Source organism: Coptis chinensis, chromosome 5 (genome assembly GCF_015680905.1).
Source record: "Coptis chinensis isolate HL-2020 chromosome 5, ASM1568090v1, whole genome shotgun sequence".
NCBI classification, from domain to species: Eukaryota; Viridiplantae; Streptophyta; class Magnoliopsida; order Ranunculales; family Ranunculaceae; genus Coptis; species Coptis chinensis.
This window is the reverse complement of record NC_141460.1, coordinates 13,341,485-13,365,546: the sequence shown is the minus strand read 5'-3', so window position 1 is coordinate 13,365,546 and position 24,062 is coordinate 13,341,485. Positions and strand designations below refer to the sequence as shown.

The 24,062-nt window shown below is 35.8% G+C and overlaps 3 protein-coding genes and 2 long non-coding RNA genes across 24 annotated transcripts; 3 read left to right on the top strand and 2 right to left on the bottom strand.

The window, feature by feature from the left end:
- The first annotated feature begins 525 nt into the window (after positions 1 to 525).
- On the top strand, positions 526 to 9,744 carry LOC147496754 (putative methyltransferase PMT26). 2 transcript variants are annotated; one of them, XM_086559646.1, is made up of 6 exons: positions 526 to 706; positions 812 to 1,082; positions 1,174 to 1,281; positions 1,367 to 1,865; positions 1,968 to 2,034; positions 9,704 to 9,744. In XM_086559646.1, exons 1-4 carry the CDS (start codon positions 686 to 688, stop codon positions 1,498 to 1,500), a joined length of 534 nt encoding a protein of 177 aa, XP_086415772.1. In that variant the 5' UTR covers positions 526 to 685; the 3' UTR covers positions 1,501 to 1,865; positions 1,968 to 2,034; positions 9,704 to 9,744. The 2 variants fall into 2 exon arrangements, with proteins under 2 accessions (XP_086415772.1, XP_086415773.1); XM_086559647.1 differs by having other exon boundaries at positions 527 to 723.
- Positions 8,526 to 9,101, bottom strand: LOC147496755 (protein FAR1-RELATED SEQUENCE 5-like). The gene has a single exon (XM_086562657.1). It carries the CDS (start codon positions 9,099 to 9,101, stop codon positions 8,526 to 8,528), a length of 576 nt encoding a protein of 191 aa, XP_086418783.1.
- On the bottom strand, positions 9,108 to 23,943 carry LOC147496751 (uncharacterized). 8 transcript variants are annotated; one of them, XM_086559642.1, is made up of 6 exons: positions 23,548 to 23,939; positions 23,323 to 23,475; positions 23,189 to 23,237; positions 22,950 to 23,092; positions 15,673 to 15,814; positions 9,108 to 9,151 (listed from the first exon to the last, which is right to left on the bottom strand). In XM_086559642.1, the coding sequence occupies exons 1-6, from the start codon at positions 23,551 to 23,553 to the stop codon at positions 9,123 to 9,125; spliced, it is 522 nt and encodes a 173-aa protein (XP_086415768.1). In that variant the 5' UTR covers positions 23,554 to 23,939; the 3' UTR covers positions 9,108 to 9,122. The 8 variants fall into 8 exon arrangements, 6 of the variants coding, with proteins under 6 accessions (XP_086415768.1, XP_086415766.1, XP_086415767.1 ...); XR_015194866.1 differs by lacking the exon at positions 9,108 to 9,151 and adding an exon at positions 14,657 to 15,055 and having other exon boundaries at positions 15,673 to 15,821; positions 23,548 to 23,929; XR_015194865.1 differs by lacking the exon at positions 9,108 to 9,151 and adding an exon at positions 14,657 to 15,046 and having other exon boundaries at positions 15,673 to 15,821; positions 23,548 to 23,929.
- On the top strand, positions 9,976 to 14,287 carry LOC147496753 (uncharacterized). Of its 12 annotated transcripts, none has more exons than XR_015194874.1 (8): positions 9,977 to 10,050; positions 10,206 to 10,265; positions 10,682 to 10,871; positions 11,035 to 11,140; positions 11,246 to 11,419; positions 12,709 to 12,768; positions 12,865 to 12,945; positions 13,847 to 14,287. It is a non-coding gene; the product is annotated as an uncharacterized LOC147496753 (long non-coding RNA). The 12 variants fall into 12 exon arrangements; XR_015194870.1 differs by having other exon boundaries at positions 10,657 to 10,871; XR_015194871.1 differs by lacking the exon at positions 10,206 to 10,265 and having other exon boundaries at positions 9,976 to 10,050; positions 10,657 to 10,871.
- On the top strand, positions 15,828 to 18,443 carry LOC147496752 (uncharacterized). Its single transcript, XR_015194880.1, has 2 exons — positions 15,828 to 17,397; positions 17,710 to 18,443. It is a non-coding gene; the product is annotated as an uncharacterized LOC147496752 (long non-coding RNA).
- Positions 23,944 to 24,062: the final 119 nt, after the last annotated feature.

The window sequence follows — 24,062 nt, the reverse complement described above, 5'->3', positions numbered from 1 at the left end:
TATATTATTAAAAGGATTTCCTACCTATGAAGGAAAGTTTTGGAACAATCTCCAAACACCCCACAAAACTGGCTAGTCAATAAAAAAAAAATGTTGAATGTCTCGCCCTCCAAAAGACAAAGAGCACAATTATTAACCAACACTGTACTACGTTTTTTTTCGAATTTCAACTGTCAATGTTCTCCCCAAAACCAATGTAACATCACTTTATCATTTTTATTTTAATTTTGGAAGAAGAGAAGAATAAAAAAGAGAATTTAAAGAGATGATTTTTTTTTTTGGGAGAATTGGGAGTATTTTGTAGAATTGAAAAAAAAACATGGAAAGAGGTTTTTATCTATTTTGGGTTACGAACAATTGAAATCGCCAAAAAAAGGCGTAGACTTCATTTTTTTTATGAAAAATCTGATGTGTAGAGAAAAAAGGGGTGCTGACGTGGGTCACTTCAACTACTCAGTATTAATGGTCTTTGATTATAGCTCTCCCCTTCTTAATTGAGGAAACATTGCTAGAGTGTCTACGTGGCCAGACTAATTACGATAAATCAGGAGGAAAAAACTGCGAAAACTAAAAAAAGTCCCATGAAATTAAAACGAAAACCCCATAACCTCTTTCTTCTCCGCTCACTCATTCAAAACCCCAAAACCTTATCAGATTTTAAAAAAATCGCATCTGCTCATTCTTGATGATCGCCCGGAGAGTTTCAGTATTCTATGACCCTTTGTTAATTTTCTCCTTGCTTTTTATTTCCATGATATATTCTTAGCTGTGTTTATACTTCAACTTATTTAAAACATTCATCTTCGTGTAGATTGCACCTGATATAGCATGGGGAAAACATACTCGAGTTGTAATGGATGTTGGATGTGGAGTGGCGAGCTTTGGAGAATTTCTCTTTGAGAAAGATGTGCTTACTATGTCACTTGCGCCAAAGGATGAACATGAAGCCCAAGTACAATTTGCACTTGAAAGGGGAATTCCAACTATATCAGCTGTTATGGGCACTAAGAGATTACCCTTCCCTGCCAAGGTATTTGATGCTGTTCATTGTGCGCGTTGTAGGGTCCCCTGGCACATTGAAGGTATTGCAAGCTGACAAGCCGTTGGGATATAATAAATATATGATGAAAGCTTTTTCCTTCTAACAACTTATTGGGAAATTACAATCTGTAGGTGGTAAGCTTCTTTTAGAACTAAATCGTTTGTTGCAACCTGGCGGTTACTTTGTATGGTTTGCTACTCCAATTTACCAAAAACAACAAGATATTGAAATCTGGAGAGGTAGATATCTTCGTTACCTTTTTACTTGAGAGAGAAAAGGTAAGCCAATTTTAACTGATCCGGTTTCTGTCAAAATTGATTCTAGAAATGTCTAGACTCACAAAGAGCATGTGCTGGGAAGTAGTGGTGATTAAGAAGGATAAAGTGAATCGTGTAGGAGTAACAATATACAGGAATCAGTTTGAGATCTTCCCCGACAATCACATTGATACATTGTGATGGTTACACTATAGGTAGTTTGGAACTTACATTTTGGCGATGGTGTCAAGTTGGACCATGGTCTTGATGGGGTTTTTGTATTCTCAAAGACTGCAAGAGGCTGCTTGGAATGGAGAGGGTCTTAATTTTGAGCAGTGGTTTTCGTGGTTAAAAGTTTTGTAATCTTTACATCAGTGGACGGTGTAGACATGATTTGACGAAAGGATCGAGATTTGGAAGAATAAATAGAGTCCAAGTTTGATTAGTCTGATCCACCATCTCGACAGCGTTGAAGGAACGAGAGGAACAGAATAATCGGAGCCATCATTCTCTCTTAGATTGAGTTCTCTCATTGCAACAAATTCCACCCAATCAATTCAATCGAGGTAAAAAAAATGAATTTTCTCTTTATAACACTGTTATTCTTTTACCTTTTTGATGTTTAATGCAAACTCCATCTCAACTAATTTGCTATATGTTGTGGCAAGTTCTTCCCCTTTCGACAACGAGTTCATCAGATTCAATATCATTGGTTCAATGAGAGAACTTCATCAGGTAGAAAATTCATTTTTAAGCTGGTCCATGTTAATTATAGTGTATTCTACTAATATATATATATATATATATATATATATATATATATATATATATATATATATATATATATATATATATCGGTTAGGCTAGGTGAGCGACCAATTTTCGGACGACCATCGAGCGACCAATTTTTGACCGTTAGATCGTTAGATCATCTAAACTAATATCAGAAACCAACTTTAAGCCTTAAGCACGATATTCCGATATTTTGATATTTCAAAAAATCACTATATACGGTCTCCAAAAACAAAACTTACTATCTTCGATTCAAACAAAACCCCAAATTATTTAAACAAATTGGATTCAAAATCAAAATCAAACCCCAAATTATTTAAACAAATCGGATTAATCAAAATCAAACCCCTAATTATTCAACCGAAAAATTCAAACAAATCCAACCCCCATTCAAATTTTGGACCAATTTCAAACCCTCATTTTCGATTTAAGGTATGTTTTCTTCGTTATTTAAAAATATATTGTGTTATTAACTACTTGTATGGTAATTTTATTAGGTTGTGTTTATTGGCCGGATGTTAATTTTTATATTTTAATTTCCTGTAGCCGATTTACTGCTAATACACAACCGTTAAATCACCCAAAATTGTGCATGTATGGAGTCAACGGCAGAAAATGTAACAATCAGTATCGACGAAGATGTAGTTGTTGGGTCTTCTTCGAATAAATCCCCGGATAGAGAAACGCATAAACTAGTTGCTCCGTTTGTAGGAATGATTTTTAATAGTGTTGACGACGCAAATCTTCTAGGCATACCAATTGCCGCAGGGGCTCTTTGGTAGTTGGGCATGGTTGCCTTGTGTTTTCAAGTTGGTAGTTGGTTTCTGTATAAACTACATTTGGGCTATGGTAGTTGGGCATGGTTGCCTTGTGTTTTCAAGTTGGTTTCTATTAGTCTTTCTATGTACATATTCCGTATGTAATAAAGTTAGCTTCTGTTGGTCTTCATTTATTACTATACTAGGGTATACCCGTGCCTACGGCCCACGAGACCTCCGGCGGCGCCATTCCAAAAAAATGAACAATCATGTTCATATATGTTTTGGGTATGAACATTTATTGTTCATATATATTTTGGGTATGAACAATCAATGTTCATGTCTGTTTTGGGTATGAACATTTATTGTTCATATATGTTTTGGGTATGAACAATCAATGTTCATATTTGTTTTGGGTTCATGTTTTTTTTTTTTGTATGAACACGGCATTGCTCCCATCCATAAAGGCGCTTTACCGATGATTTCTTAAATTTGAGAATGATAAAAGCGATTATGGGTAATGTGGAACTTTATATTTTATTTATAGATTCAGTCTCTTTGATCTAGTATTAGCCAAAGATTTTCCTATCTTCATAGATCATGTTCTCAAGTTAGCTACACATGTTTTTACTTCGTGAATGAAACCATGATGATACAGATTTGCTCACCCTCCCTACGTTTCTGATCGGATCGTGTGTACCCTTTTAGGGAACGTCAGCGAATCAAAACACTACTTCTAACGTCCCCATTGTCATAGAAGAAGAGCAAAGATAAAGAAAATTACAGCATCATAGAATAGAAGAAAATAGTCATGTAGTACTAACTTTATCTGCTACACGCGTTCTCATGTCTCTCTCATATTGGCTTTTATTTTAGTTAGACTAGCAATGCATGAACAAATTGATGTTCAGTTTAAAAATTAAAGATTGATATAGATAATTTGTTTAATATATATCAACGTCTCGCATTAACATACCAAAGTGAATTATTACTCGAAATAGCATACCGTTTAAGCCTACTCCAACGTACCGCATCCCACCCCAAATAATGTACCCGTTACCCATATCCGTACCCTGTATCAAAACCGACCCATAAACACTCCTATTTGGTACCATGATCAACTGATCTTTGTTTAGCCTTAGGGTGCCCAGGTGTGTCTACCGCAAATTTGTCCTATCTCATTTTATTATATTTTTTATTTGAAAATGTGACCTCGTGTTATCAAAGAAAAACGTCCACCAATCTTTGAAGTTATGCCCGCGCCTACGGCCCACGAGACCTCGACGCGCCTGCGGCACTACCCCGAAAAATGAACAATCAATGTTCATATATGTTTTGGGTATGAACATTTATTGTTCATATATGTTTTGGGTATGAACAATCAATGTTCATGTCTGTTTTGGGTTCATGTTTTTTTTGGGTGTGAACATTTATTGTTCATACCTATTGTTCATAGCCTCTAAAGCACGGACGCACCTCCTAATAGGTTATGTCCGCGTCGATGTGACCTGACGATATAACATGGACGCCCGTCGGACGTGGTCAGGACGTGGTCAACATGGTCAGGATGCGGATTTTGACCTAAAAAAATAAAAAATAAATCAAAATAATATTAAAAAACTCAATTTTTTTATTTTGTTTTGTTTTGTTAAGACTTATAACATGTTTTTAAAGTTTGATTAGGAAATATTAAACTTAATTTTGTGGCTATTTATCTTTAATAGTTTTGAATTTATGAATGTTGATACATTTAATTAAGTTTTTAATGTTTAATTTATATAAAATAAAATTATAAATATCAATTAATTTCCGCGTCCTTTGCCGCGTCCGCGTCCTACTTTTTTGAGATATAACCGAGTCACCAGCGTCGCGTGCGTGTGCGTTGGTGGTGGCAACATAGTTCATAGTTCATAGCTAATGTTCATAATTTGGAGTATGAACAGTTATTGTTCATATCTGTTTTAATAAGCAGTTGATGAAGAACAACTATATAGTTGATTGAGAAGCTATATATGTGATAAAATATATGAAGAAATGGTCACACCCCACCAGTCAAGGGGCAAAAAAATAGACAATTCATTTTTTTTATCCAAGTTCAAATCCAGACGACATGGCCACACCGTTTGGAGTTAGTCCCAAACGGTGTGGCCAGACCGGTCAAGAGGCAAAAAAACAGATGTTTCGTGTTTTGGCAATTTATCAGTTGAGCTAAATTTTGTTGATGTTGATTGATGATCATATGAGTTGAGGTAAATTTGTTGTTGACAAATGTTGGCATTATCTTGGTGGGTGGTATATATATTGCATCAAAATGCATCATATTAACTTTATCGGAACAAAATTGCAAGAAAAAATGAACAATTAATATTCAAAATGTTTTTATCGGCATCATATTAATTTGGTCAAAATGCAAAATTGCAGGGCGCTTATATCCGAAAAAAAATGAACAATTAATATTCATATATGTTTTGGGTATGAACATTTATTGTTTATATATGTTTTGGGTATGAACAATCAATGTTCATGTCTGTTTTGGGTATGAACATTTATTGTTCATATATGTTTTTGGGTATGAACAATCAATGTTCATATTCATTTTGGGTATGAACATTTATTGTTCATATATGTTTTGGGTATAAACAATCAATGTTCATATCTGTTTTGGGTGTGAACATTTATTGTTCATACCTATTGTTCATAACCATTAAGTATGTGGTACACATATCAATCTTTGTCTATCCATTGGTTGCCCAGGTGTGTTTACCAGAACTTTGTCATATCTCATTTCTTAATTTTCAATTCCATTGTTTTAAAATGTGTCCACCTGCTACAAAACAGAAACGTCCACCAAACTTTGCAGTTATGTGCAGGAGCTTTTGATTATCTCTTCTTAATCCCAAGCAAAGAAAATATTACTTTGTGAGTATCCTATATATGTTTGGGAGCTAGAGTGTGTATGGGTATCTAATTACCCGAAACCGAATCGGAATTAGAATTGTTTATAGCGGTTATGGGTTTAAAAATGTTAATAGCGGAATTAAAACCGAACCGGAATTAATTAATACACTGTATATGTTAAAATTTAGTGTGTAATATATATTTATATAGATCGTATGTATGTATGTATAGTATAATGTACTCTTGTTCGATTTAAAATGGAAATTAATACATGCGCACAATTTATGAGTTGTACTTAAAGTTTTTCTAAAAAATTCAAAGATTATCGAATTTATGACCATTATAAGTGTTATTGTCGCACTAAAAACTAACTTTTATATCATTTACGTAATTAAAACGTAATTTTAGTAACGGTTTTAGTAATAATAATAATATATAACCCAAGTGTTATTGGGTATGAACATTTATAAGTGTTATTCATATATGTTTTGGGTATGAACATTTATTGTTCATATATGTTTTGGGTATGAACAATCAATGTTCATGTCTGTTTTGGGTATGAACATTTATTGTTCATATATGTTTTGGGTATGAACAATCAATGTTCATGTCTGTTTTGGTTATGAACATTTATTGTTCATATATGTTTTGGGTATGAACAATCAATGTTCATATTTGTTTTGGGTTCATGTTTTTTTTTTTGTATATATGAACACGGATTGTTCATACCTAAAGAAGGTATGAACAATCAATGTTCATATCTATTTTGGGTGTGAACATTTATTGTTCATATATGTTTTGTTCATACCTATTGTTCATAGCTAATGTTCATAATTGGAGTATGAATAGTTATTGTTCATATCTGTTTTAATAAACAGTTGATGAAGAACAACTATATAGTTGATTGAGAAGCTATATATGTGATAAAATATATGAAGAAATGGTCACACCGCAAGCTATATATGTGATAAAAACACCGCAAGATTCAATCCAGACTCCTTATCAAAACTGCAGGTATGCAAGTAATACTTACATCTCACAAATTACGTCTTATTTTTCTCCGGACAATGTCTCGAGTCATGGTTAGCTATCTTTCCACAGTTTCTACACATTCTTCCTGGATTGTTTAGGGCTATCTCCCTAGGGGATTTCCATCTCTCCACATTCTTCTTCCTCCCTTTTGTTTGAGAAATGTTGGGATTCAAAATCAATATTTGAAATAAAGATTTCAAGTCAAAATCAAATAAATTTTTATATCAAATTAAACATTAAACACTAAAACCTATATCAAATTAAACATTAAAATCAATTAACTTTGCGTGAGGTATCAATCGAATGCTCTTTTTTGAAGGCTCTTCATTATCTGCGACTCCTTCATTTGGAAGTTTCATTTAACTTTGAAACTCCAATAGACATTTCACCCATCTTTTCTATAAAATATGAATAAGCCTCAACACTATTCCCTGCATCGTAAGCCACTTGAGAAGCAACTTTGATACAATGCGCCACTCTCAAAGGTTCATGGTTTTCATGGCCGACCACTAATCCAGTATCAAACTCCGCTCTATACGTGTTTGCCTTTTGCATCCACCGATTTAAAAGAAAATGCCTTGGAATCTCTTCGATTTCATAACGCTGAAAAATCTTTAACATGTGACCACAAAGTAACCCCATAAACTGAAAATACTTACATTCACAGTCTCCCTCTAAGGTTCTTCTATTGAAACTCACTTTCCAAACGGACTTCTTCTGCGGGTCTCTGAATTTTACCATGTAGCTTCCGATTCCATTGTCGACAATCTCGTCCCCATCAATTTTGTACTCCATCTTTGCCTTCTCTAATTGCTCCTTAAATTTATTGAATGCATTAATTGTATAGACCGACGCAGCATGCATAAGGAGAAAAGCATCTTTAGCCACAATCCGTGAACTATGCTCGGTCGCGGTAATCATAATCTCTTTCATTCCTAGCAATCAAAGCCAAAGACCTCTCGGTACCATGTACAAACTCCATTAGCCTAGTTGTCGAATTTCTGAATTGGTCATAATGAGAATTCATCGATTCACTTCTCCCAAAGAGTATGCATACCCACCAAAAATGTGTTCTTGAGATAACAAGGAACCCATCTCTCAGTATATTATACATTTCTGTCAACCAAGGATTTTCGGGCAACTCATTATTCTCTATTATTATCGCCATCTTCTTTCAAAATCACTAATCCTATCTGAGAAAGAAATAGTGTTCTTCAAATCGTTACCGGTGTCTCAATTTTAGTAAATGACAACTTCTCTTGAAATTTTTGCATAATATGCCAAAACAAGCGATGCGATGGCCAGTATTAGGGAACACTTTGGCAATGGCTGCGATCATCGCTCTATCCCGGTCGATTGATGATTGCGGTTGGCGACGACCACCCATGGTCGCAAGCCGGGCCTTAAACAACCATATGAATGTATCTTCGTCTCATCATCAAGTAACAACGCACAACAAAAACTGAATCGACCGCATATGATGGTTGACTCGAAAAAAGGGGCAAAAGGCATAGAGTATGCATTCGCATGCGATATGTGGTATCAAAAGAGACAACATCCCCAAAAAATACTCATCTTTTCGAGACCTCCCATCAACCCGGAAAAAGTTTTCGCAGTCCCATTTTCATCTAGATCAATAGCATAATAGAACCGAGGATCCTCGGCACTCTTCTGCATAAAATATCTAAGCACGGCAGTTGCATCACCTTCTTTAGGCATCTTTCTAGTCAAACCATAATAATGGTTCTAGCAATCCTTCTTTGTAAACCCAAGTTCTTCCCCATTAAACACTGCTACGACCTTTCCGACAGGTAATCCATTTTCACTAAAAAAATCTCGGTCCAACCTCTTTGCCGCTTCGGGCATATTTTTCTTCGATCTCATACAATTTCTCTTTGCTGGACTAACCAAACCGTGGCTATGTTCATTTTCAACGCAGCTTACAGAGTACATCTCTTCGTGTTTTCTTTTCATAATACGCATTTTAGCGGGGCAACTACATTTGACAGTGCTCGTATTCTTAGAAACACCCACTTCTCCCACTGCTCTCTTATAGACCCCTTCACGTGCGCAAACCATTAAACAACCCGTAGCAAAATCCACACATTTTTTCCTATCCGTCGACCGAACACGAGTCTCAAATCCCTCTTGTAGACCATACTGTTTGTAGTAAGTCTTTGCGTCGTCAACACTATTAAAAATCATTCCTACAAATGGAGCAACTAGTTTATGCTTTTCTCTATCCGGGAATTTATTCGAAGAAGACCCAACAACTACATCTTCGTTGATACTGATTGTTATATTTTCTGCCGTTGACTCCATACATGCACAATTTTGGGTGATCTAACGGTTGTGTATTAGCAGTAAATCGGCTGCAGGAAATTAAAATATAAAAATTAACATCCGGCCAATAAACACAACCTACTAAAATTACCATACAAGTAGTTAATAACACAATATATTTTTAAATAACGAAGAAAACATACCTTAAATCGAAAATGAGGGTTTGAAATTGGTCCAAAATTTGAATGGGGGTTTGATTTGTTTGAATTTTTCGGTTGAATAATTAGGGGTTTGATTTTGATTAAGTTTTTCAGTATAGTAAGTTTTGTTTTTGGAGACCGTATATAGTGATTTTTTGAAATATCAAAATATCGGAATATCGTGCTTAAGGCTTAAAGTTGGTTTCTGATATTAGTTTAGATGATCTAACGATCTAACGGTAAAAATTGGTACGTTCGATGGCTGTCCGAAAATTGGTTGTTCACCTAGCCTAACGTATATATATATATATATATATATATATATATATATATATATATATATATATATATATATATAACTTTTAAGCGTTTAATGCATGAGTTTGGCGTTGATCATTTTGGCTATCTATACACCTCAAGCTATGTCGGCGTAACCTCTAGGAACTATCTATGGAAGATAGGCATGAGCAATGGATGACCAATTATAGACGAAGTCTACAAGGACTCTGTTGAGAAAGAGATGCTTCCGGATATTCAAAATCAACGCCGAAAGTACATTGATACTTTTAACAAAATTGGTGATCGAACCTATGTGCTAAGTGTCAATGGCTTTGCTGACCAAACCAATGAAGAGTTTGTAGCATCTCGAAATAGATACAAGAAGTCCTCTGAAGAACGAAAGTTGGAGACATCTTTCAGTAATGCGAAAATCTTTGCAGCAGTTCCATCTAGCATGGATTGGAGAAAGAAAGGAGTTGTTACACCAATCAAGGACCAAGGCCAATGTGGTAAGTGAAACATACACTTCTAAGTTCTAATAAGCTATATACTAATATGAGTTGCTCTTGGTTTTTGGCATATCTAGGTTATTAAAAAGACACCACCGTACCATTTTGTTGTTTGCTAATAAATTTTTTTTATATGAAAATACACAAAAATTCAGGAAGTTGTTGGGCATTCTCTATTGTAGCTTCTATGGAAGGTATAACCCAACTCACAACAGGTACATGGATATCTTGACCATGGTTGTGGAGCCAAGTTTACCATTAATTGGTATTATTTCATTGATTGATTATTCAAGCCATGGGTTTTTAATTCTAACATGTTTTAATTGAGTGTTTGTATATTTTTTTTATTAAAAAGGAAGAAAAAATATCATATATATCCAATTTTAATGCAATTGAACAGACCCTATTTATATATAGCAACAACTTCTTACAGGCTCAATTGAATGGGAATAATGATTTTTTTGTTTCTTGATTTATTCTTTAACTATTTTCATTTTTTTTTTATTTATTTGTGAAAATCCCTCCTGAGGTTATGTGGAAAACTTTTGGAATTAGTAGGTCTTAACTTGACGGATCTTTATTTTATTTTTTTTGTTATGGATACAGATAGTTTGATTTATCATTTGTTTAGGAGGATGCGTAGTGGTTTCTAGAGTCAACATGGGAAGAAGAAATATATCGAAAAATCTGCAAATGAGTTGAACTAGGAACTGGATAAGTATCCCGCTGAAGTTGTTAACACTTCCTATTGTGTTGGTATACGTACGGAGAATGAACTGATCAAAAGTGGCAGTTGGAGCAGTAATGCTGCTGTCTAGATTGTAAGTGGGTTTTGGAATTGAATTAAGAAGCAGGAACTCAAGTGGTTTCCAGATTTTTTTTTTAAAAGATTTTTTTGTCTTTGAAATATATTGTGAAATATTTTTCATGTTTGCTATCTGATTTGTATTTTATTTCTTGCATGGAATGATTCATACTTCACAGGGTGTCTTCCTGTATAGCACATGTAATCTTTTATCGAGGTACATCAAATTTAGAGATGAACGCCAGCGTGAGGAAGAAGCCTATAACTCCCTGATTTGGCTGAAAGGTTAGTTTCTTCAATGGCGGTGTGAAACTGATTGGATTGTTATGTTGTAATGTTCTAGATATTTTACAATTCCAAAGTTTTTGATTGATTAAAATTGTGTTTAAGACTTTAAGGTTTGTTGCCGATCAACTATATTCATTGCAACTATATTCATTGCAAACCAGTTGAGACTTGAGAGTAATCACCTTGGCTCAAGCAGCACAATTTACAGGTTTGGTATTTTTTTCAACAAGCTGAAGCAAGAAACCCTAGTAGGAAGATATTGATATTCAATCAAATGTGAGCTTCCAGCCATGGGTTTCATGGTTTACTTTTATATATCCTCGATTCTCCGATATGGGTATATTTGATTTCTTTATTAGCAATGTTTTCCTATAATCATCTACAAACTATGTTATGGGTGCTTCACTTTTTTTCTTCTTTGTTTATCTTTCTGATATATATTTTGGTGGTGTTTGAGTTATTCTTTAACACAAGATTGATTTGGACAGATGGTTGGAATTTCATGGCACTTCATTGCAAGCATAGCCATATAAAATGAAAAAAATATCATTTCATGCTAAATATAAGATGTCTTTATGAGTTTTCATATTTGAAATGCTGTTATTTTTTTCAGTGGTGGTATGTGACCTTAGTCGTTAGCTCAAGCATAAACCTTTTATTCATTAATTTTATCTTATCGTTCGTATGTATATCTTTTCTTTTCACTTCAATTTTTCTAATTATTCAATTTGGTTGTTGTTGTTGCTGTTGTTGTTGTTGGATAAGCTATTTTAGGAGAAAACTTGAGTATCGCATTTCTCTTCTTTTATTTGCCTTCAGTCGGGTCATCAAGTGTTCAGATATATATAAACAAACATTACATTTAGTGGGTTGATAGCTTTTTAATCTTCTTAATTGTAAATGAACTTGATTGGGGGAATTAGTTTAGTCGTGTGACATTGGAGTTGTTTGATTTTATCATTTCAAGATTTCTAATCGGTTCTAACAAGAAATATATTTTCCCAAATATGCAAGTGGTGGTGTTCATTTTTTCGTCAATTACCTAGGTTTTTCTTTTTCATTTCTTTTTGGTGTATGAAGCCTAACGGGGAAGCATTTATGTATTTTGGCTACAATTTGTCGTACTTAGGTTGGTATGATGGCATTGTTATTGTTAGTAATGGTACATACATTTAATGTATTTTGGCTACAGTTTGTCGTACATATATAGGCTGGTGTGATGGCATTGTTATTGTTAGTAATGAAACAAATAATGACGTGGACTAATTTATGCTGAAGTATTCACAGGGAGCCAACTGTAGGGAGATAGTGGTGTATCGGTTTAGGGCATACATAATGTAGATGGCAGTAGAAATAGCACTAGAAGTGTGGGATTGCCTGGCTTCGTACCCCAATAGGAACGACCATAACCAACCCAAGTATCGTCCTTCTCCTCCCAAACATGGACCGTACCCTCATATTCTCTAACACATCTCAACATGTTATTGCTTTAGAATCTATGATCTTTCCTTGTTATGTTATTGGTTGTCGCCGAAATGATTTTCAACTATCTTCTGCTGCTGCAGGTAAATTTTATACTTCTCCAAGAGTCAAGAGTCAAGTATATCATTGACAACTATTCTCTGGTTTGTGTTTCAGTTTCTTCTTTACTACTCCAGTATTGTTTTTAGCATATGGCTTCCATGTACTTTTAGTTTAGGTCTGGTTTCTGATTTGTTTAGGAACAACTTGATACGTGCTACCAGATCAGATCGTATGAACCGAAAGCGATTTGGATGAACTAAAAGCTATGTTTATGACAGGTACAATTCATAAATTCCTATTCCTATACTTGCACTCTAACCCACAAAATAACATAATCTCTTTTATTAATCCTAAGGTTTACATGCTCACTTTCTGGATCAGTTTTTGTACTTAAGGTTATCTATATATTTGTACTATATGTAAGGTATTAGTATTGTAAAACCCGTTAAACAAGACCCTATCCACACCGAGCTCTAATTGGAAAGTATAGACACTTATACTTCTGTCATATATTTAATTTTTAGAGAATATCTTTAATTAAGAAGTGGTTAGAATAGGTTACTGGAGAAGCTCCAAGATAACCAGGTCAGTCTTAATGAAATTACAAATGTTTGTCGTATATTATAGATGTTACGATGTTTAAATTTTTAATCTGCTTTGTTGCAAAACTCTACGGGAAGTTAATTTAAAATTTTACATTGTTATATGTATATCTAACATAACTATTTTGGAGCATACTCCATGAGTTATACGCATTCTACCCTCTTTTCATTCTCGGATGCAAATGTTCTCGCTATAAATAAAATCCAGAATAGTAAGTTAGGTTAAAACTCTTAGTTTAATACTTTAACCCTGCTTTATCTTGATTGAGCTTATAATGCACATTAGGTGGTCAGATAAATGAACCTCACTCTTAAATCCCAGACAAATGAAAGGATGAGTATAGTACCACAAGTGGAATTTGGATTTGTATTATTTAGACATGGACTTTACCATAGAAATCGTAGAGTGCATAGGCCTTCTAACCTCAAGGAGATTATGTTTATTGGGTTTTGAGGTACTTCTCATGAAATCGAGTTAACAAATTATTTGCTCCGCAATAGCCTAACACTTTTGTGAAAATGACCATCATCTATGAGCATTAACACTACGATTATGATCATGGCTTTTATGATCCAGGTGATATGGGAGTATTATCTGAAAAATAGATGGAAGAATGGATAGCAGAAGATGTTAATCAAAAGAAGAAAATGGTAAAGCAAGTCCATTCACAGCTTAGGAACGTACTAAGCTCAGTTGGCTATTATAGATCACCTTGATTAATCAACGGAAAATCAGAAACTTGATGCAAAACACTCACGAGACGGAAAAATTGGATCAATCCCAAAACACCCACGGGATAGGAAAACAGAAGCCTGACGCAAAATAATTGAATCAATCTCAAAGCACCCACCAAACAGGAAATCAGAAGCTTGAATAATACTTACAATGTCTAAGGTTCGAGCTTATTGTATCCAACCAACCAAAAAGGCCCAATGTAACAAAATATCAAGTCTTTTTCATACACATTGTCCATTTGAAGTTTTGGAACAAACTAAACCACTAGTACATTTGTTTTCTCATGATTTTACCATGTTTCTTGAAGAACATTATTGTTTGAATTGTACACCCATGAGGTGCTAATTATGGCACAAATTTCAATTGTATCATGACTTTCTTCTAATGGCAAATGTCTCTTATAAAAAAATATAAAGATGGAATTTCAAACGGGATCGTTACCAAAAGTCCGACATAGATAGTCTTACTCAGAGAACAAATAATCCAAACTCACTCACTCTCTTTCTAAAAAGTCTGAATGTGCTAATAGAAAGACTAAAAGACGATTATGACAATAAGCAGGATTAATGCACCATAAGTATGTAAAAACTGTAAATACGCGCTACCGTGTGTAGCAGTGCAACTCAATCTTGAAGGATGAAAGACTTCTAATTTATATTTTAAAATAATATTATTAAATGGTAACCGTTCGTAGGACGGGTTCGAAAACTAGTTCTAATATACAAAAGACTCTCTGTGGCCTCCTCAACAATATCTTGCAAGGTTTTGCATAAGAGGGGTACAAAGGATAACAAAAAGGCTAACTGATTCATGGAAAGAAGCAAATATGCCCCTTTATTAGTTTCTCTGTATACATACATGATCAAAAGTAATACAAGAGAAGAAAACCTCTAAGTTGTCGAATGGCTTCAACTTCAACTAGAAGTTGAGAATTTGCATAGGAAATCAGAAGCAACTTCCACAGTTAGATGCCACAGCTTATTCATACCGCTTCTATTGCCTTCAGTTCTTGGAAAATGACTGAGATCATTCCTCCATAACCTGTGTAAGCTAGGCATTACATGCCCATAATAATTCCTTAGTACCCCCCCTCCATAGCCCACACTATGTGAGTTTACAAAACCATCAGTGTTTTTATGCTGACACCACATAAAATGAGCAGATGCAATAGCATCTTTTGAAGGAGGAAACCATGTGTTGCTCAGCTGATCTATTATATAAACCACAGATCATCACTAAAATCATTCTTCGTCAGCTGCTGAAGCTGATAAAGAAAACATGTGCAGCTCAACATTTGAGATCCTAACTGATGTGATCAAGTCTAGGAGTAGGACCCAAAACGGTGCTATTGCCATACCAAACTTGTACATATCAGAGTAAAAGGAATATGAATAAACCATAAGCTTAGGCAGGTTGGGACAGAGAAAAAGAGAGAGAGAGTGAGTGAGTTAAGGTTTGGTTAAAATGATAACTTATAATGAAAGCGCGAATGAGTACATATTTCTAAGCAGTATTTATATCATAGATTAGTAGTGAGACTAGCAGGTTATAAATACTATTTCCGCAGCGACAATATATACAGGAAACGTATACCTTATACACTACTAGTTTAAGCTCTGAGATAAAGATGAATAAACGAACCAGAATGGAACATTTCGTTTACTTACAGCAAGCAAAAATCTCAACAAGCTCATGTGAAATGCTAGAACATATCAGCACATTGCGATAATTAATCAATGCGTATTCCACCCATGAATGTCTGTGGATCAGGGCAATTACCAGAGAATTGAGCCTGTGAGAAGTCAAAACCTGGATTCTGGAAAGAAGAAAAGTTACAAGCAAGAGGAAGGCGTAAACAAAGGTTAAGTCGAGATTCATTATGTGAATTATTTCATGATAAAATTTAATTGAACCAAGCATCAAATAAGCAGATAATAAAAATCAGATTTTAAGTTTTCTAGTTGAAAAAAAAGTAAAATGTGTCTATGCAACTTAAGGTGCAGGTGCTGGCTAGGCACGAGGCATGAGCCTAAGCACCCTATGGACCGTGCAAAGGGTGAGCCTAGAGACTAGCCACAGTTTGATTGCATACATGTCTATTTTTCTACGATAGAATAAGAGGCAAAATTTTCAAATGAGCAAAGACATCATCGGCGTTGCAGATCATATATGCGTCAGTTCAATGGAAAGCGCTGGTTCGTTTTGACTAAGGAAGATTGAGACAGTGTGTAGTCTGAGATGGGTATGAAGTGTCGATGCGGAAATCTTGAAAGCATATCCACAAGGGGAACACACATGTGGCTGCACACACATTTTATATTGCTGAGCTACGGAAGCTACCACTTACAAGTACAACACTACGCTAGTAACATAACATGGATTTGGGACTATGTTTAGTATGTTGTATCGAGACTAGTTTGATCTCATGTCCTATTGCTATCCATTTTAACCTAAATTACATTGACACGTGTCAGTGTCTGACATGGATATGAGGCGACCGACAATGCGAGCTGTTGAAAACCGACACAGGGACTCGGCTAGGAATAAATCATTATAATATGTTTAAGATATTTTACATGGAATGTTTTTAGAAGAACAGTAATAAGTAGAATACGAACAAAAGAATATAAAGCTTTACATATAAAACAAACATTAAAGTTTCAAAAAAAGATTAGATAGGAAATAATTGACATACTGCTGTGTCTGTCACTTCATTCAGTTCCTTCTGCAAATACATCAACTTCATCTTCCTAAGGATACCCTTCTTTACGTGCTGAGTGGTGAGTAATTTGTTCTTAAACATTCTAAGGTTCCTCTTTACCCTACTGCATTTATCATAGCTCTAATGATTTCCGAATCAGTTGTATTCTTACTAGTTCTTCTCATGATTGAGTACCACTCAAGATTTGATGATAGTACAGTAGTATCTAGTCCCATGATCAGTTGTATTCTTCCTAGTCCTTCTCTTAACCTATAACCAGACTCTCTTAGAGAAAGGACAATCAAAGAAAATGTGTTGTAAGTTTTCTCTATCATTTTTACAGAGGCAACACTCTGAATGACATAGAACGTTCCTCTTGATTAGCCTTCCGTGAGTGGATGCTTCAACTGAGTAATGTATAAAATAGTATTTTGGAACTGTAATCTTTCCCCACACCATCTTGGACCACTTTACCTTTTCTCTAATCCTCTTAAGACTCGTATATGCAGACTTGGTAGTAAATTGCCCTGTAGAGGTCTCAGTCCACACTACACACAACTGTGTCTTCAGGTAAATAAGTTTTGTATTTATGTGCTTAGGATAAGTCTCTTGAGCTCTCCATAAGGTAAGTTGTGTATTGGATCATTCCATTGCCAAATACTTATAATCTCACTCACCATTGCATCATCAGGTAGTAGGGCAGGGAACAGGTCGGATATGGCTATATCCGAATCCAAACCCGAATAGTTTGACAATATCCGAACATGAACCCGAATAAAACCGAAATCTTATATCCAAATCCGACCCGAACCCGAACTGAACCCGACCAACCCGATCGGATAACACTAAAAATGCAAAAAAAGCCCAAAAAATATATCCGAACCCAAACCCGAACCCGAATAAATAAATGGATATGAAAATCGACCCGAACCCTAACTATTCGGATTCAGGTCGGTTCGGGTCAGATTCGGGTCAAGTCCGGCCCAATTCCCTGCCCTCTCAGGTAGTGGTATAAGCTGTCTTGCCTGCTCATTAATACAGAGAAGTTTTGAGAATGCCATGGATGATGCCATATACATATACCTGTAATTATCTTATGTATTCGACTGCAGTTTCCCTATGCTTGAAAACGCACCTCCAAACCGACTGCAGGAATCTCCATGAACCAGAAATGTTTTCCTCTTAGTTGGTACTGCCACACCGATTGAGTCCAAACTTTCCCTTTCCATGTAACCATGAAAATGAGACCCCAGTATGCTGCCAAGTTCCAACTCTTTGGATCAACTGTATTCAATCCACCTTCCATTTTACAGAACCTCAAAGTGTCATGGCTAGTTTTATGTAATCTTCTCTCCATACTAGGGACAGATCAGAGAAATCTATTGGTTATCTTGACAAATTCATCCAAAACCTCACTAGGAAATATGAAGTGTTTGCCCAATATAGGATAGGACTGAGTAAATCAGTTGAATTCAACCTGCAAAGGTCATGAATCTGTTCTTCCAATTGGATTTCCTCATTGTGATTTTCTCTATTAAAGATAAACAGTCCTGAAGCTGTGAGAGGTACACCTGGATATTAACAAAGGGTGCAACTAGACCTAGAGTATCTTCTAGAACCACACTTACATGAGTTACATCTGGTTTAGTCTACCACTGAGGAAGGTAGCCTGAAAAGGAAGCTAATACATTCTTGACTCCTATAGAATCTTCTTCACCTTTACAAAAAAAAGTAAAACATCACCTGTATTGCTCTTCCAAAACCAAAAGCAGATTTATTTAAATCAATCAACTGTGGTATGAGAGGATTCAACCAGTTACTAATCACTTTAAAGATGCATTTGTAAATAGCATTACAACATGCAATAGGCATGAACTCATCAATCCCAGTAGGTTTATGCTTTATACGAACTAGGCATAAATAGGTAGAGTTTGTAACTATGAAAGCTATTGAGATCAAACACAGATTTAATGCATTTATAAAGTCTCCTCCCAATATATGGCAAATTTTCTTGAAGAAGAAGAAGACACTATATCCATCAGGTCCTGGTGATTTGTTGTCTTGCATAGAGAATAAAGCCTCTTGAATCTCTTCTGAAGTAATATCCTTAATCAGATTTGTTGCAGTCACCTTACCCACTTCATTTCTGAGCTCTATCACCTCCAATAGTGATCCATCACACACTGTATCTGAAGATTCCCCCAGCAGGTCTTTACAGTAGTCAATAAAAGCCTGAGATACCTGTTGTTACCCTTGCAATCTAGTACCATTCAGATCTTCCAGTGACCAAATTAGGTTCATGCGCTTTTTTTCTTTAATGGCATTGTGAAAGTAGTCAGTACACTTGTCTCCATATTGCATCCATTCACAATCAGTTCTTTGTCTAAAATCCACTTACTCCATTTCTAGCAGATTACTTAGCTTGATACTTGCATCTTTTTCTATGTTGAACATAGTAGAATCTAATGGATCAATAAACTTCCTCAGACATGCTTCTGTTCATCTCTAGCTTCTATCGATCAAAAAAAAATCTCTAGCTACTTCAACTCATTTCTGAAGATCAGATAAACACATTCTATGTTTATTAGATTTAGCTATCTTAAGTTTCTGGGCAAGGATAACAAGTGACTGCCGTATACTTAGTATCCCAACAAAGTCGCACTGTATGCTGGAAGTCAGGGTGCTGAGCCCAATAGGAGCAGAATCTGAAAGGGTAATTGCCATTTCCTTTTCAAAGAGGCCACTAACCACTGGGGAATGGTCAGATATGCCTTGGGTGAGAAATTCTACTATAGAGTTGTTAAAGTCAGATAACCATTGAGGAATAACCAAAACTCTATCTATATTCGACCATCTAATATCTTCACCAAAATTTGTCCAAGTGAATAAACAACCAATAGATATGAGGTCAGAAAAACCAGAATAAGTTACTAGGTCTGCAAAAGGTGTGGTTTCCTTTGGCTGAACAGGTTAACAAGTTCATCACCCACTCATGAGAGTACATAACTATATTAAAATCCCACATCATATCAAACACCAGGTTTACCAATAGTTGCATAAGCGTGTAAGTTCCAACCTATGTTACATGGACACGCCATAATTTAAAAATAATCCGCATCAAATATGTATCCATGTGTCCGTGTCGGACATGTCACGGACACATATTGTATATGATATACCTCAGTTTTGATATTTTGCTATCTCAGACACTTCGTATCCGTGTCGGATATGGACACACGGATCCGTGTAACTTAGGTTAATAGGTTCCAACCAGAGCTGTAGTCTATCTCTTTTATTATTACCAGCATACACTAGGGTCAAGACAAAACAATTTGCATTTTGAAATGTAAGTAACCTTACAGTGGATGTATTGAGCTGTTGCCTTGAACTTTAGTACTAAACCACTTATAATCCCAAAGCACCCAGATCCTCCCACTTGCATCACTATAGTAATTATGTAAAAATTGCCATGAAGGACAGCAAAAGCTTTTGATATCAGCACTGTTAACTTGTCTCACCTTTGTTTCAAGTAAACCTAACAGCAAACTTTATTCTTCAAACTAAGGCTATTTATTTCTTTTGCTTTAGTTATTTGATTCATCACTCTGCACAAATATTCATTTCCATTGAGCAGATTGTTTACAGTTAGTACCTTACTGCCTCGGAACTTTCCTTTCCTCTCTTCTTTTTTTGATCGGTAAAATGTGAATTTATATTAATAAAGAAAAACTATTACATGGAGGATGAGATATCCTACAAATACAAAAAACAAAAAGAAATACTCAAAGACATGATGGATCGTTCCATGAAAGACACACCTCCCACTCGTGCTCTGGTCTTAGCTTTACCCGGTACACTCCTAGCCAAACCTGTTAGACTCCTAGCTTTACCTGATATCAGAACTAGGTGTTGTAGCTGCTTCTACTGCACCCTGTGATCTAGTCCTGCTACTCCTCACCCTTTGAATTTCACCATTTGTCTCTTTCAGCTCATGATCTGAGAAAAGTCATTTTCCTTTTCTGAGATATCATCTGCAAGCTCCTCTACACTAGCAGCCGATACATCAAACTGATTTTTCTCATCTTTAAATTTAGCACTTCCACCTGCTCCTTTTCCTGAAGCTGATGCTAGCTGTGTTGCTAGTAGATTCAGCAGGTGTTGGAGAATGATTTTGTTGGTTTGTTTGTCTTGTGATTCTTAGTTATCACCTGTGTGGTGTATGTCTCTGTTGAACGATAGTAAAACCATCTTGCCCCACATTTGAAGGTCCTCCATTGATGGGTAGTAGTGAAATTACAAAGAATTCCTTGTACTGGTGCTTGAACCTCCCTAGCTTGTACATGCTCATGTGTTGTTACCTCAACAGGTGTAACAGTAACTAGTCCTACAGGTGGTTCTCGAACATTAGGATCAGTAACAACAGGTGTTGTTGCAGCAGTAGTCCCAACAATAGGAACAAGTTCTGTTGCAGCAGCAGTACCAACAGGTGCAACTGTTATCCTTACTCAAACTGTGTTAGTTCTCTTAGCAGGGTTTGTTGGGCATTTTGTGTCCTTGTGTCCTAGTTTGTTACAAAAGGAGCATGAGGAACGTATCCGCAGATACTAAACTCCTACCTCAGCTTTGATTCCATTTCGAATATGGAATTTGGGACTATCTGGGTATTTTGCATAATTGAATATCTCAATACAAACTCTAGCAAATTTTTTGTTTCTTCTGTGTGGCTTCATCCCAACAACGTGGTTTCCCTATTCTACTAGCAATTAAACTGATGCCCTTCTTTGTCCACAGGTATATCCCTCAGCTTAACTCACAGAAGCAATGTACTCATGTTCTTCCTTTGTGTCTCATGTTCTTCAGCCCAAAGGTTAATCATGAAGACCCTTCTTCCAATAAACAATGGTCCTCCTTCCAAAACCATTTGCCAGTCATCCTTCCTAAACTTGAAGTAATACATGTCTTTATCAGTGGAAATTTCGTAGTCTTCCTTTGTTTTCCAAGCACTCTCTAGGGTTTTCTTTGCCACAAGAAATGGCAATCTTTTGTCCACAAAAACCAACAAGGCAGTACTTCCAGAGTTCCTTTCCTCCTTCAAAATTTCAGTTGGTACATCCATTACATCTCGCTCTATGTCAGCTTCAATCCATTTTAACCAACCCTCATAAGTTTTGTTATTTCTACTAGCAAGTAAAAGGCACCATGCCAAAGGAGCATTAAAGCTTTCCCCCATATGAAGAGATCGATTAGCCGTGAAAAACAATCCAGGTCATACCGTCATATTAGTGATGGAGAGAGAACCTTTCACTCTGCTAGGGAACTGGAACTACTCACTGAGATCACAAAGGTTCTATACTACCTGCATAGAGTCACTAACAGTCGGTAGATGGTAGATTCTAAGCTTTCTGAGAAGCAACGATGAAGAAATTGGCTGTTTATAGTAACGATTGATGATAAGAATTTAGGATCTATTACAGGCCTTTAGAAACTTGCCTTAAAGGGGAGGAAAAGAGGTAACTTTAAGTGATAGAATCACCCTTGCAATTGCTTTCAGAATCGCCCATGCATCACAGCTTATTATTTAAACATTTAAATTCTCCATGTCATATATGATTGGGAGGAAATTTCTACAATCGGTTAACTTTAAGAGCAAGAGGGCTTCTCAATCTAACAGTTGTGCGCTTATGGGAACAGTGTGAGGAACTACCGAACTAGTCTTATTTGCTACGCCAAAATGCCGTGTTTCAAAACTATTTGGTTTCATTTCTTGCTGAGTTTTGGCCCTAACAAGGATACTGGTTATGGTCATGGTATGGTGAAACACAAGATGACTTCCCTATTCTAAGAAACTGATTGTGAACGCAACTTTATGCAATTAACAACTGGCTCTTGGGAATGGAGAGGAAGAAGAAAATTCCCCAGTAGACAAACTCCTCACTGATGTCAAAGATAAAAAATGCTACGAGCGCGCGAATCATTCGATTTCTGAAGGTCTCTAGTTTGACTATTTGGTATCAAATTGACCTAATGGTCCCATATATTTATGTAACATCTTAAATAGGCTTCCTTATGGCTGATGTTGTTTTACGCAAAACTTGCGTTGGTGAATTTTCTATATAAGATGTCTATGATTCTAATTATCCACAAGTATTTAGCAAAACATACCTGAACAATGTATAACTACTAGTAACAACCAGCAACACTTAGTTGAAGAAGAGCATTCTTTAGTGAGAAAGATAAAGTTACCTCTTCCTGAAATCTCTGAAGCATAAGGCGCTTCTGCTCAAGATGGGACGCATAAGGATCAAGCTGACCTTGACCCAATATAGGAGAAGCCCATGTTTGCCCCTTGTCTCTCTTTTGCAAAGTTATATGCAGTATATCATCCTCTACCACATCCAATACACAACAAGAACGAAAATAACTGTTAACCCACAAATGAAAAGCCACTTGTTCAAAACAGAAAAGGTGAAATATGCATTTACCTATAGTCCAGAATGACGAATCGGTCTTAACATGACTCGTCAAATCATGCTGAAAAAAAACAGTCACCACAACTTTAGAACAACGTTTACATGAAAGTTTACATATGGGAAACGAAAGTGGTGCCTTTTTATACTTGCATTGAGGTAAGGTGGGTTTCCTTTGATACCAACTTGGACATGTTCTGATTGTATCTTGCAATGGAAAATCTTTGTAGGTAAATTAGAAGGTAGATTAATGTAAATATTAACCTCGTCAAGTGTTTGATCCCATTCAAAAACCTTCTGACCTATAAACAAGAATTAGGAAAATTTTCATGGGAATTGAAATCCTAGAAATGAATAAGAATTGAAAAACTTGCCTCCATAAACGAAAGTGTGACGTGTTTCTGGAGCTAATTTTTCCGCCGTGTTTCTCGTGATTTATTATCTTATTACTAACACATTCAAACGTTCATAATATATTTTGAGGATCAAGTTCTACTTTCGTCTCATGGATTATTGGTCTTAAATTAAACAGTTTATAACTATTTAGTACCACTAGATAACTGCTAAGCAATAGGTGCGTAAGCGGAGGGTGGAGAAGAGAGAGAGAGATAGGTTTGTGGGTGGGGAGAGAGAGAAAGAGTTAGGGTTTGGTTGAGAGGGAGAGAGAGAGGGAGAGATAGAGAGAGGAATAAGTGAGGACAGACAGAAACCAACTACTTTAGTTTTTGTCCGCATAAGTGCATAACTCCATTTCTACCCAAATTGTTCGCTCCGCTCACTTGACTAGTACCAAATAATTTCTTTTTTTTTTTCTTCCCTAAATGGTTACTGTACACAAATTAATTGGATCCCCTTGCTTTCCAAGCGTTTGTAATGTGTCCACGTATCT